Source organism: Notolabrus celidotus, chromosome 9 (genome assembly GCF_009762535.1).
Source record: "Notolabrus celidotus isolate fNotCel1 chromosome 9, fNotCel1.pri, whole genome shotgun sequence".
NCBI lineage: Eukaryota > Metazoa > Chordata > Actinopteri > Labriformes > Labridae > Notolabrus > Notolabrus celidotus.
Genome location: NC_048280.1, coordinates 32,308,022 through 32,322,746, shown reverse-complemented (window position 1 = coordinate 32,322,746; position 14,725 = coordinate 32,308,022). Strand labels below are relative to the sequence as shown.

At 42.2% G+C, this 14,725-nt stretch overlaps 1 protein-coding gene across 1 annotated transcript in view; it reads left to right on the top strand.

Moving 5' to 3' along the window:
- Positions 1-14,725, top strand: part of niban2b (niban apoptosis regulator 2b) — a 51,764-nt gene that overhangs the window by 20,157 nt on the left and 16,882 nt on the right. Inside the window, exons 2-5 of the mRNA XM_034692250.1 lie at positions 4,290-4,420; positions 5,373-5,501; positions 5,598-5,703; positions 9,452-9,619. Of these exons, the coding sequence (XP_034548141.1) occupies positions 4,290-4,420; positions 5,373-5,501; positions 5,598-5,703; positions 9,452-9,619 (534 nt within the window). The remainder of the gene's footprint in view (positions 1-4,289; positions 4,421-5,372; positions 5,502-5,597; positions 5,704-9,451; positions 9,620-14,725) is intronic.

The window sequence follows — 14,725 nt, the reverse complement described above, 5'->3', positions numbered from 1 at the left end:
TAAACAGCAATAAAACTGAACTTCTTCTAATTGGCACAAAATCTACATTAAACAAACTCCATAATTTCTCTATTCCCATCGACAACTCGCCCCTCTTCCCCTCCCCTCAGGTTAAGAGTCTGGGTGTCATCCTCGACAGCACCCTCTCCTTCACCTCCCATATCAACCACGTCACCCGGTCCGCCTACTTTCACCTCCGCAATATTAACCGTCTCCGTCCTTCACTCACTCCCCACTCCACTGCCATTCTTGTTCACACCCTCGTCACCTCCCGTTTGGACTATTGCAACTCCCTTCTGTTTGGTCTCCCCCACAAAACCCTCCATAAACTTCAACTGGTTCCAAATTCAGCCGCCCGTATCATCACACGCACCGCCTCCATCCACCACATCACACCCATCCTGCAACAGCTCCACTGGCTCCCCATCACACACCGGATCAACTACAAAATACTTCTCCTCACCTTCAAATCAATACACAACCTCGCCCCTCCATATCTCTCTGACCTCCTCCATACTGCCACACCCGTCCGCACCCTCAGATCCTCCTCCTCCATCCACCTCACTGTCCCCCCTGCTTGCCTTGTTACCATGGGGAGCAGAGCCTTCAGCCGCTCTGGAACTCTCTCCCACCTGACCTCCGCGACACTGACTCACTCCCACATTTTAAATCCAAACTCCAAACTCATCTGTTTAAACTGGCTTACTCCATCTGACCACAACTCCTCTGTCCATTCACTTAAAACTTTTTAAATTGTGTTTTATTTACTGTTTGCTATTTAAACTCTGTTTGTTTTTAATGTTGTAAGGTGACCTTGAGTGCCAAGAAAGGCGCCTATAAATAAAATGCATTATTATTATTATTATTATTATTATTATTATTATTATTATTATTATTATTATTATTATCTATTCATCTCAGTTCTATGCTTTTCTGTGCTTACAACAGCCATGTGCGTCTCCTACGTCATCACCGCCTGCCGGTCTGGGCATTTTAGCCCGGAGGAGCATGATGGAGGATAACTACAGAGGCTCTGCAGTTTAGGTGGACACTGCTTATGCAAACAACTCCGCCGGGAACTTGCAACAGTTTTATTATTATTGGATTAATTGTTCTGGATCCTTGAAATAAAGAGATTCCACCCTCTGGTTTAGCACTTCGAATATTTTGGTTTACAAAATCAGAAAAGCCTGAAGTTGCCAAAACATGATTCTATCCTCACATTGAGGAATAGAGATTGTTAAATCAATACCAGGATCGGATCCGCTGATATCGGTATTGGTATCGGCAGATACCAAAGCCCAGGTATTGTCTGGTATCGGGACCTAAAAAGTAGGATCGGTGCATCCCTAGTATCTGTCCTGAAGAAGGTCTACTCTTTTGATTTTCACTTGCGTTGCAATCAAGAATCCTTCTCCACATGTGTTTAGAGTGTTGTGAAAAATCAGCAAGCAAGCAACAAAATCAGGTTTTGATAAATGAAGCCAATGTGAAAGTGCAAAAAACTGCAGTTCCTGCAAGAAAATCTAATGTGAAGAAGTGGTCGCTGCTTTAAATCTGAAGGAAGCCACACCCTAACAATGAACCTGCTTTGTTCTCTGTTATCACTCTTTGGTGGACCATAACCCACAAAATGAACATTTCATCATCTTTACACCTTTGATATTAACTTACTTTAATATGATTGATTCTTTCAGTCAACATTCTCCTGATGAGTTCATGCTCCCAATCTCTAGTTTCAAGTCTGGTTGTTAATTTTGTAAATGATGGGTTAATTTAGAGTCTAATAGACCATAAAACAGGGTACCATTAAGGCAGTGATGACCTGTGAGTGCAAGTCTCAACCATGGCAGCTAGGATAGAGATAGCCGGGTGTATCTACAGTCTCATCTAAGAGTGTTTACCTCTGGCTCCAAACAACCATGATGGAAGCAACCAAAAACTCTGAAAACTGTCTCCAAGTCTGCACGAGGTCATCTGTTGTCACTCCCAAAGTCCAGTTTGTTTGACTTGTGCAAGTGCTCCGTACCAAGCGTAAGTGCTGTATGCTTTCTTGGTCCAGGTACAGGTGAAAGAGGTGGGCTCACTGTTCATGCACGAGCCAAAGCAGGTTGACAATGTGGACATTACATATGGTGGTTGTGACCGTTCCTCTTGATGATAATTTTAAACAATGGCGGAAAAGTGTTTGTGCTGAAAAACAAAACTGAATGACTCAAAATAATCCACCGTGAGGCTGCAGTCGTGTGCTTTGTGTTGTTGCCTCTTGAGGCTGAGTTTCTTGTACACTAAGGATGCTCCAGGATGAAGTAAAGCCGTGTGTTACAAGTGTTGACGGTTGTACAATAGGTCTCCGTGCTCAGGCTCAAGTGGGCGTGGATCAGTGTGAGTTCAGGGCAGAGGGGGGACAGTCATGGTTTGGCCTGGTGTGGTCCACCATGCTGTCACGGTCTGAAAATGTCAGTCCACTTCATGAAATACAATTAAACCTTTTATTGTTTTTTTGTTTTTTTGTTTTTTTGTAGTAATCCACAGGAAATCAATGTGAGGTTGTTTTCTGTTCAGTGTGCTCATGTTGAGAAAATAAGCAACTTAAGACGTGATTGAATTAATCTGAATAGTTTTCGATGTTCTGCAGTGTTTTTTTAAATTAATCACTGAGGGAACAAAGCACCTTTTTGTTCCCCTGGATACAGTTTGCCCTGTCGGGGCCTGATTTTCCTCATTAGACTAACCCCATTACGTTCCTGGCAGTGTGACTGTTGGACATGTGTAAACATGGATTTGATTCTGAAACGGTTTTATTGTTCAGCTCTAATTTGATGATGGAAGCCTGGCACCATTCGGACACTCTACAGTTTACTGAATATAACGTCGGCGGGAGCCATATTGTTGCTGTTGAGTGATTGTCATGTAAAGAGGCGGGCTTTGAGCCTCCTGGCCAACAGCTACAGTGTTCCCGCCTGTCAATCAAGTCAGCTGTGCCTCTCATTGGAAGACTCGTAATCTCAATATCTTCAGAATTGCCGGGTTGGGAAAAAATGAACCCCCCATACAGTGTGTGCTGATCGAGAAATGAGCAATCCAGACTACACTCATTATTTGTACCAGGCTGTAAACATGTTTATATTTTTGGCCTTTTTGCCTTTATTTGATAGGACAGCTGTAGAGAGACAGGAAATGTGGGGACGAGAGAGCGGGGGAAGACATGCAGGAAATGGTCGACCAGCCGGGAATCGAACCGGCGACCCCTGCAACGAGGACTGTAGCCTCTGTATGTGGGATGCTTAGACCACTGGGCCACCAGCGCCCCAAGATCAGCTTTTTTTTTTAAAAGATTTTTAGACTGGAGGTTGCCGCTTGGTGGGGAATGAGACAGACTCCTTTCTGTAATCCAGCCTGAATCCAGACCTCTGCAGGGATCAGGATAATCCAGAGTTTTTTGGATCTAAGTTGAAACTTGCAATAACTTGCTGAGTGTTTTTCATCTTACCCCCTAAATTGAGCACGGTGTGACACGATGGGTCTCATTTATCATCAACAACTTCCCCTCTTCGTGAGATTTTCGAATAATTTATGGGCAGTTTTAAAAAGTGTGATTCTGCCTTTATCACGCAAACTCAGAAACAGGGCACATTGTGTCATACTTCACAAACCACAACCACCGAAGGAGAAAACAATCATTTCAAATATGCAACAAAAAATTTGATTTTTTTTATTTTTTACCCAAATGCCTTTGGCTAATTGGAAGCAGACTCCAGCATGTCAGAAGAATGTGCACACGCTGAGTGAGAGAGCAGAGGTTTCCACTGAAAAATATGTTTTACTGTGATGAACTCAGAGTTTTGTGATTCATTTACTGAGAGTGCTCATGCTGCTTTAACAATGAAATGTAGGTTTATTGTGCAGCTCTTTGGTGAACAAACACAGGCCCACTAATGCAAGTGTGCCCTTTAGAAGTGTCCTCATTATTATAAGTGAATAGCACGGCAGAGTTAAATGGGAAAATACCTCTTAAAGTCAATTTGACTCTCACTCTTTTCAGGGCCATTGAAACTTGTTTGGAGTTTCTCAATCTTTTCTGAATCACATTGATACAACCTTTTTTTTGCCATGTATGTTGACAGTTTACCTTAAAGCTGCAGCTTGAAACACAATGTGAGGCCCAGTCCACCTTCACTGTGTCATAGTGAAAGTGGTGGAAACATCCGTACACAGCATTTAAATACACAGAATCTAACAGTGCATCTACTGTCCTAACAGTGTGTGTGTTTCTGTGTGTGTTTCAGCTCGGACCGGGGAGGTGATGGGGGAGTTTGGGCGTCTGTATGAGCAGCAGTATGCAGTGGCTCTCTTCAACAAAGTCCGCTTTGACATCGAGGGAGGAGGCGGCCCACAACCCCAGCTGCTCCACCGCAAGGTAAGACCTCCTCTCCTCCGACTCTGTGCAACACTTCAGGATCCAAACTGTGTGTTTACTCAGCAGAAACAAGTATCCTGACTTTCTTTAGAAATGCACGGCTGTGTGAAGTCCAGATTTTGAGACTGTTGAAAATTGACGATTGGAATCAGTGAGATGAAAAACTGATATCAATATCACTTTTTAAAACAAGCAGAGGGCGCTGTCTGCCTTTGAGTCCTCATATTGGACATTGTTGCATCTCTTCTGCCTGGAGATGGACAGTGGCATACAGACACGGGGGCGGCAGGTGAAGATTTATCAGATGAGGATGAAACGCTAGGTGTTTCCAGAACAGAGATGATACCTGGGCACCTTTATTTCTTTCCTGGCAGATCCAGCACAAAACTAAAGATGTTTTGACTGCATTCATTCTACATCCAGTGTTAAGAAGTCACCTTGCTTTGGCTTGGTTTAAGAGTGTGGTTGAAAAGTTATGCCAGAAACTCCTGTGTACCCCATCAACCCCAAAAACCTCTGGAGCTCTTTCTTGGTGGTGGGTTCTGGATATTTGGTGTTAGCCATCTTCCTGTCTTAGAGCCTTAAGTCCCGGTCCCACCACACGACCAAGATACGTGGCTGTAGCCCTGGAAAATTCATATTCTGCGAAGTTAATGGTGAGTCATGCTTCAGCCAAACGATCAAACAACATACGGATACGCTTGAGATTGATTGCCAGGTATACACCGCACAACCTTTAAACCTCACACTACACGGTTCATCAGACACTGAAACGTTACGGTTGAATTCTTCAGGATTGTAAGGAGTCCAGCTGGCACTGAGTAAATAAATCTAACTGGGTTTTTAAGGATGACGACACAGCTCCTAAAAAAGATTTGTATTTTGACAACGTGTGCAACCTTTCCCTGCAGAAAATGACCATGCCGTGTGTTTTACATTCTGTCTCCCTCAGACTCCTCTGGAAAACAAGTCCATCTTCTCCGGCTCGCTCTTTCAGTACCTGGAGGAGAACAAGAAATGGAGGAACCGCTTCCTCTTCGTCCCAGACTCCTACAACATCAACTACTACGACAACAAAGCGGTGAGCTTAAAGGACGGACCACACGGTCTGTTTCTCATCATACCGGTCTGATTCTCTGTCTGACGTATTCCCTCTGCTCCCTCTCTGAACCAACAGTCCCATGACAGACGCCTCAATCCCAAAGGAACCATCAACTGTGCCGGGTACAAGGTGCTGACGTCGATGGATCAATACCTGGACCTGATCAGCAATAGTCTGCCAGGTGAGAAGAAGAAGGAGGAGGAGGAAGAGGGGGGAGTGTTCTTTTGTTCTTAAGTCTTTGTTTTTGAAGTCTGTGTACCTGTAACAAAAAGATCTGACTTCATTGTACTTCTGGAGTAAAGTGCTGAACATGTAAAGAGTTAAAAAGCTTCAGTGTCCGTGGGGCAGAGAGGCCCTCAGTCAGGCTCCTGCTTCACTAAATGTCAGAGTTAATCCTGTAAACATGAGAGCAGACTGGATGTGTGTAAACCTGCCAGAGTCTGCAGCTGCACGGTGGAACTGGCTGTGTGACTGTGTAAATCATAAGTGCAGAACTGGAAACAGTCGTGCTGTAACTCTGTGATAGCACAAGTCTGATGCATAACTCAGAACCTGTCCGTACGTTGAGTGAGGATTTTTTTTTTAAAGCTTAGTTTGTTCTCTGAGTTTTGGCCCTACGCCCACGTAAACGGAGCTTTAGGTCACTGAAAACGGAGGTTTTGGAAAACACCTGGAGACTTTCAAAGACTCTATTTTGTCTGTCTTCTTGGGGGCAGCTGGAACAGAAGATTTGTGAAATGCTGATGTCTTTACCTCAACTTGCAGATGGCACTCAATGTTTATGTGTATTGTGCATTCACTTCAAATGGCCGACTGCAGTTTATGTCTGTAAGGTGTACCTGCGCCTTTACCAGGTAACCTAACTTCATCATCAAACAGCGGTGCAAAGGAAAGTTAATATGTTACGCTCTGTAGTTTTTAATTCACCACTTCATACACGGTTTCATTCTCGACTGTTGTATTTGAGATGACAGACTGATTATCACATATGATCACCACCTACTGGCCTAGCATCTGTGCGTGGCTGTTTTCTACTGTTTCTGTGTTGTGTGAATCGAGAAATGTTCATTCATTCAAAACAACTTGAAGGTTGGAATGATCTTTCATTGCAGTTTGTGAAACATGACTAAGCAGAAGTTACCTCTGTATAAATCCTGAAGGTTTTAATGATGATTTAATAGTTAAAAGAAGAAGAAGGGAAAGTCTTTTTGCTGACCAGTTCAACTCTTAAAAATGTAGAGTCTGTACTCAGGAGGTCTGGATTTCAGTCTGAGAAGTGCTCTGGTTTCTTTTTGTAGTCTAAGTAGTATCGACCAATCAGATATCAGCAGGATTTGGTGTGTATAGGAAAAAGAGTGTGTGTGACACAGTCCTACTGTCTCTTCTTCAGGGCCACCAACCAAACCACAGCTGTGCCTTCCCTGAATTTGTTCAATGGTGCAATGATAGTTTCCTTGATCTCAATGTATTAAAAACAAAGGAAATCATCACAGATTTTAGAAAAATCAGCGTTGACCCTGTAACCAGCACAATCCACAGTGAAAAGTTACAAATAGTGCACTCATATAAGTATTTGGGCACCGTGTTCGATGCTAACTTGAAATTCAGTGAAAATGCTGACAGTATTGCTAAACAAGCAAACCAGAGGATCTACTTGCTGAGGAAACTCAACTCTTTCGGTGTCAGCAAAAATACTCTACGTTCCTTTTATCAGAGTTTTATTGAAAGTCTTCCTGCGTATTCCTTTTATATGTTGGTTTGGCTGTCTCTCTGTGGAAGACAAGAAGTGTCTGGATGACATCATCAGGCTGTGCTCCAAAGTCACTGGAGTCCAGTTTAAGGACCTCTGCTCCCTCTGGACAGTACGGGTGGTCAAGAAAGCGAACCAAATTTTGACCCAACTGGGAATTCTTGGCAGTGAATTCAAAACCATGCCCTCAGGTCGGCGGTACTATGTTCCAGTGAAGAAAACAAACCGCTATGCTAATTCTTTTATTCCTTCCGCCATAAGGCTGCTAAATGCACCATCCATCCATCCATCCATTTTCTTCCGCTTATCCGGGGTCGGGTCGCGGGGGTAGCAGGCCAAGCAAATTGACCCAGACATCCCTCTCCCCGGCGACACTTTCCAGCGCCTCCTGGGGAATCCCGAGGCGTTCCCAGACCAGGCGGGAGATATAATCCCTCCACCGCGTTCTGGGTCTACCCCGGGGCCTTCTCCCAGTTGGACGTGCCCGGAACACCTCTAAAGGGAGGCGTCCGGGAGGCATCCTATCAGATGCCCGAACCACCTCAGCTGACTCCTTTCGACGCGGAGGAGCAGCGGCTCTACTCCGAGCTCCCTCCGGATGTCCGAGCTCCTGACCCTATCTCTAAGGCCGAGCCCAGACACCCTTCGCAGGAAACTCATTTCAGACGCTTGTATCCGCGATCTTATCCTTTCGGTCATGACCCACAGCTCATGACCATAGGTGAGAGTTGGAACGTAGACCGACTGGTAAATCGAAAGCTTTACCTTCCGGCTCAGCTCCCTCTTCACCACAATGGTCCGATACAACGTCCGCATCACTGCTGACGCCGCACCAATCCGCCTGTGGATCTCACACTCCATTTTACCCCCACTCGCGAACAAGACCCCGAGATACTTAAACTCCCCCACTTGGAGCAAAGTCTCACTCCCCACCGAGAGAGAGCAATCCACCGTTTTCCGGCAGAGAACCATGGCTAAATGCACCAAAGACAGAATAAATCAGGAACTACCTAGCATCCCGCTTTGCTGTACGGTCACTAGTTGTGGTAGTTGCTGATGTCACAACCTGTTATTTATTTCCTTGTTTCCTTTACTGTATATTCTGTAATATGGACAGGTTGACTGTAAAACTGAATTGCCCTTCAGGGACTAATAAAGTATTCTGAATCTGAATCTGGAGAGAAAACCAAGGAGAAACACAATCCACTGTAATGACTGGATTTCTTTCTCTCTATAAGCAGATATCTTCATCAAGAGCAGCTAACAATCTGTTCGAGATCAAACATTTACACTGAGACACAGATCTGCTTGATGCTGTGTCACTAAAGACGATCAGCGTTTAGATTTCCTGACTTCCTGGAATGCATCAGAAATGATGGATCCCACCGCCATTCAACAAACAAACATTTGTAAAGTCTTTTCTTTATCGTGATATCAGCAGAAGTATCTTTTGCTGAAAGGCATTTTAAAATGAACAGTAATTCCATTTATACGTTTTTTAGCATTCAGAGCAAAGCTTTAGAGTTACTCTCTGTCCATATAAACACACATGGAAATCCTAATGGTGTAAACATTCAGAAACTCAAAGTATGCTGGTAAACACACTCAGATGAAGGCAGCTCTCTCACCAAAAAAGGGGTTGTTGTAATAACAGTTTACCTCCAGAAGAAGAACTGCAGAATGTAACTACACAACAACAAGGTCAGCAGAGTCTGTTATTAGTTCTTTATGGTGAGTTAATCTCTACTAGAACAGGTTGATGGTTGTTGTCGTCTGATGAAGGCACATGTCAGGATCATAGACTGTATAATAAATGAAAGTAGTATCTGTGACGTCACCCATCTGTTTCTGAAGCGCTATTTTGAAGCCGATCAAATGTTGAACTCAACCTAACTTCCGTTAAGCTAGTGTGAGGTGACACTAAGCTACAGTGTTCACGCCTGTCAGTCAAGTCAGCCGTGCCTCTCATTATGGAAAACTTGTAATCTTAATATCTTCAAAAAGACTAGTTTTTATTTTTCATCCTTCCTCATCAGTTTTCATCAGGGTAAATAACTTCATAAAAACCTTGATAATCCATCAGATGACTTGAAGGTGTCCTGTATTCACTGTGGGAGAGCTAAAACATCTCATGTTTTATTAACCTGAATGTGTTTGCATTATGTTTATGTGTTTCCAGGTGTGAAAGCCAAGGTGGGAAGTTCACCTTTCCTGAAGTGTGCGACTCAGTTCCCTCTGATCCTGTGGCACCCTTACGCTCGTCACTACTACTTCTGTGTGACAGCGGAGAAGGAGCAGCAGAAGTGGCACGCTGTCCTGCAGGACTGTGTCAGACACAGCAACGATGGTGAGTCCTGCATGCCCAGAACACCAGTACATGATGAGTCATGGATATTATGCATGACATGTTTTAGAATCGGTCATTTCACACTCAACATGTCAGCGGGCAAGACACTGACCTCCAGATTTCTCCAGGTGACATCATCATGTGATTGTGTGTGAATGGTGGGGGTTAACACTGATGGGCACATAGCACCCCGGCCTTACTGTATGAATGTGTAAATTTACCATTTGGCAGGACACACCATGCACATATATGTCGAGAAAGGGCCTCCCATCATGCTCTGGGGCAGGTTTCTGGGATAAGTTGGGACTTGAGTCTTCTGATTCAGTACGTGGCTGCCTGCAGCTTCATGGGAGGGGCTCAAAGTCCCCACAGGTGGTCTCTAAAGAAACTGAGGACATGTGGGTTTACACATGTTAGGCTGATTGTTTCATGCAGACACGTTTAGTCATAATAATTGAGGCCCAGACATCGATCGAGTCCCCTCAGCTAGGATCAGTGCCATAAGGCATATTTACTGAGCATTGGAAATCAAACTGTAACTGTCATGCACACTTTGGGAAAAGTCTCTCAGTTTGTGAAGAAGTCCCTGATGATGCAACAGCTCCTGTGATTCAGCAAGTCTCATCTTGCCTCACATGTTCTGCTTCTTCAGAGCAGGTTCTCTGCTGCACAGTTCTTCAACGAGCTCCCTTCAAATGTGGAGCCATGACAGAAATATTTTGTATGCCTCTGCACTCAGGTTTTGTTTAAACTGACCAAACATGGTGGATAAAAGCAGGGTGACCCTCTGCAGACGTCCTTCTCCAGAGTGGGAGTTCATTATTTTACAAAGTCAGCTGGCTTTGGACTTTGTAACAAACTCCTCAAAGAAAGCAGGATGCACAATCAGTCATGTTTGTACTGAGATTTCCAGCAGGCAGTTATATGCTCAAAAATGTGATTTCTGTTGGCCTGTGGAAAGCCTCTGCAATCAGTTTACTCTGAAGGCTGAGTTTCATCAAGAATTTCAAACTGTGGGACAAAACCTCTGAGTTTTGATGTGTGCCTGCGATTAACATAATTTGTATCATTATAGCAGTTTTTCCTCTGGAACATTTTCCAGGCACGGTGGTAAGGATATGAACAGATTGTGCGGCTGATCAATGATGCAGAGCGGTATAAGACTAAAACAGAAAGACAGTCTGTTTAGAAAATATGAAGAGTACAGATTAGAATATTGGACCAAAAATTCATATTCGTCAGAGATGTTGATGGTATGAGAAATGATCACAGTTTCATGATTATCATGGATATTATGCATTAATTTCACAACACGTTTGGAGGTACTCTGGTGTATTTTTATGAACCCGCTTGTCATGAAACTGTCTTTGTAAACAGGGACTTTTTGTATTTAAGGATAACTGTCTGTTACTACCTGGATGAATGGCACATTTCATATTCTAGAGCAGGCATGTCCAAAGTACGGCCCAGGGGCCAATTGCGGCCCAAGGTCCATTTATTTATGGCCCCAAGCTTCGATCTTAAATCGTGTTATTTATAGCAAAGAAATTAATCACCTTCTGAATTATCTGAACATTTGTAGTTTCTTTCAAGCACACAAACAAAACTAAAGTCAATCCAGAAACGTCTCAAAAAGCTTCATATGGACTACTTGTATAAAAGCCAAAGCACAGGGGATTCTGCAAGATGGTAATAAAGAAGAAACACAAGAACTCTTAAAGCTGACAGGTTTTCAAATTAATGTTTTTATCATGATGTGAAATCTGATAAATGTTCTTGATGAACACTAAAAGTTCAGAGACACAAAAGAGGACACAAGACAAGATCAAAATTATGAAATCGTACAGAAAAGGCAACATTTGGTGCATTCAAAAGTGTTCAGAACTCAGGAAAATAATTATGTTGTTATATAATGTCGTCTGCTGGTCAGAAAAGTCTTAAAAACAACATGAAAAAGAAGTGTGATGAAATCTAGATCGTGATCCTGCCATAGAAAAATAATGATACAATATTTTTCCCACATTGCCCGACCCTTATGAAAAACCTTTTCCTCCAGAAGAAGATAACGTTTGCTAATGTTTACATGGCTTGTGGAGAACTGAGGACTACCTAGTTACTGTTTTATTGAGAAAAAAAATAAAATATTGTTATTAAATAGATATTTCATTTATAACTTTTAGGATTCCTAAGTCTCAGTAGGAGCCACTGACCCTGAGGTATTCTGACAACAACATATGTGGCCCTCTTTGAAAAAAGTTTGGACACCCCTGTTCTAGAGGATTTGTAGTGTCATCATTCAGATGTTAGTCTGATGATGCTTGTGGAAAACAGAGGGAAGTGAACTTGTTCTGCTGAGCTGTACTCTCATTTTACAGAATCATGAATCATCAGATTTAAACATAATCAATCAATCAATCATTCAATCAGACTTTATGTATAACGCACTTTTCATACAATGACATTGTAACACAAAATGCTGTAAAACAAGTTAAAAAAATAACAAATAAAAGAATATAAAAAATAAAAAAGCCCCCCCCATCCTTATCCCAACCCCAGCCCAACCGCAAAACCAGCCCACAATCCTAAGGTTAAGACTATGATATATGCAAATAATAATAATAATAATAATAATAATAATAATAATAATAATAATAATAATAAATCGATAAATGGAAAATAAAACAGAAGTTGCTGAACGAATTGAGGAAACACTATCATGATATATTAACATTTCAGGTCCTGTGTCTTGTCCTCCGTCTCACGTCTGCAGCCGCTAAAGCTCCCAGATTGTGTTCATATTGTCCTTTCTCTAGTTTTCCTGTATACAGTCATTAAAAACTTAAATCAGTACTTCTTATGTTATTTCTGACTAATAATCCTATGAGTCCACGGTGAGCCTCAGAGATACAAAGTAAAGAGAGAGAGGTTTTCCCAAACTCTACTCACTTGTGACTTTGAATTCTCAGCTATGTGTGAATCTGACACAGTTGACCTTCATGTGTGTCTCTGGCTCTGGACTGTACGTGGAAGTTAGAGTAAATACCTGATGGCGTCATGCTGTGACATATTTACCTGGTTTCCATGGCGCTCAGCTCTGATAAGAGTGGTGTAAGAGTTAAGAGGAACCTGTCGGGTATAATGGAGCTTTGTTCTAACTTCACCTGTGCTGTTTACTCTAACAGAGGATTAAACAGACCTGTGCTTACATTCTCAGACACACACTCTGTGTCATTATCAGGTGTAAAAGTACACAAATGAACAAATAGGTGTTAGGGACCGTGTGTGGTGTGTGTTTGTACGGAGTAAAGATTAGCAGGTAGAACTCTGCAGAATGTTTTTATGTGAAGAAACAAACCAGAAGAACGGACGGAGCCGCAGTCTGCTCTGTTTCCTGAAATTTAAAGTGTGAATCAGGAATTTTATAGACTTCTGTTCCCTGTACCAGCCTCAATGTTGGAGCGTCACACGACATATCACAATGCTGTTACGCCAGTTTCAAAGGCATTAGGCTTTAAAGTCATCCACACTTTAAATTCTCACAATACCAGAGTTTTACTTCAGTCTGTAAACATCAAATGAAACCGATATTACAGCAGCACCAAAAGATGAACTCCTGGGCTCCAGTGTTTGCACGCTGCAAACAGCGCTGGTACAGAAACAGTCATGCATTTCCACATACCTACTTTTGACAAAAATTAAACTATAGATCTTGAACTACAGGAGTTTTATTCCCTCTGAATGATCATTCATAATCCAGAGGAAGTGTGTGGTGGTGTGTGTATCTGCAGAGATTCTACTGTCTCCCTGTATTTTCTCATTTTCTTGTTTTGGACACTTTATAGCTTCTGTCATTGTTTAGTGTTATGAAGCTCTGTGTCAGCTGTCTACAGGTCGGGTCTATACAAAGAGGGTCTGTTTAAAGTAAAAAGTCATGTTAGTTAATCTCAATATTTTGAACACTTTCTTTTTATTATAATTATTTACTTTTGCTATTAATACTTACATTACATTATTAATACAGCACAATTCAAATCAGAAGAATAATTTCGATACTTAATTCCAAAAACGATCAGATGCTTTAGATAGGTTACTAAGATAACTTTGTAACAGCGTACTTTTATTTCCCGTTTTGTATCCGTGCATTTACTTAAGTATGGCTTTCAGCTTTTCATCCAGAGCTGCAGACACCTGAGAACTCAACCTGAGTGCTGGGGTCCAGGTGTCACCGCCATCTCTCTCCTCTGCTCTGTACAAGCCAGTGTGTCTACAGGATGTTCACATCTTTATAAGACATCAAATTGACTTTAAAAAAACGTTGGTATTCGTTGACTTGTGAATTAGAACAGTTTGAGATGTGTTTGGACTTTGAGAGAGCTTCAGGTGTGACAGAGAGCAGAGCAGAGACACACAGTGTGCAGGATAAAAAGCGCAAACATAAGAAATCTGTCTCCTTTGCAATTTTGTGGATTTCTTGATCACATTTTTTTTTCTCTGTTACATGTTTACATTGCTTTCGCTGTTGACTTGTAAGGGTTATAAACCCAGTCAGAGCCCCACACAAACATGAACATGGAAATAGATAGATAGATAGATAGATAGATAGATAGATAGATGGATAGATAGATAGATAGATAGATAGATAGATAGATAGATAGATAGATAGACAGATAGATACTTTATTCATCCCCAACAGAGGAAATTCGGGTGTCCAGCAGCATACAGTGTGTGCCATACACAACCTAGCACTCTCAAAGTCAGGCAGTACGGTAAAAACATCAACAAGTCAAATTGAATAAAATAAGTTGAAAGCTACTATCAGTAGTATTAACTAATTGGACATTATCTCAGGGACGTTGTGATGTCATGAAGAGGCGTGATGAAGCCAAAAGATGGCATATGTCTTGTTGGAGCTGCAGATTTCTACTACCTTTTGATTAACCTAGAACTTGCAAAGAGCTGGAGCTGAGGAGGGGCTTAAGCCTCCTGGCAAACAGATTCAACATGGCCACCTGTCACTCAAATAAGATATCCCCCAATGCCTAATTATGCTGAAGTTTTAGCTTTAATATAATAAAAACAGATGTATTGGGGAGTAAAAATCCAGCA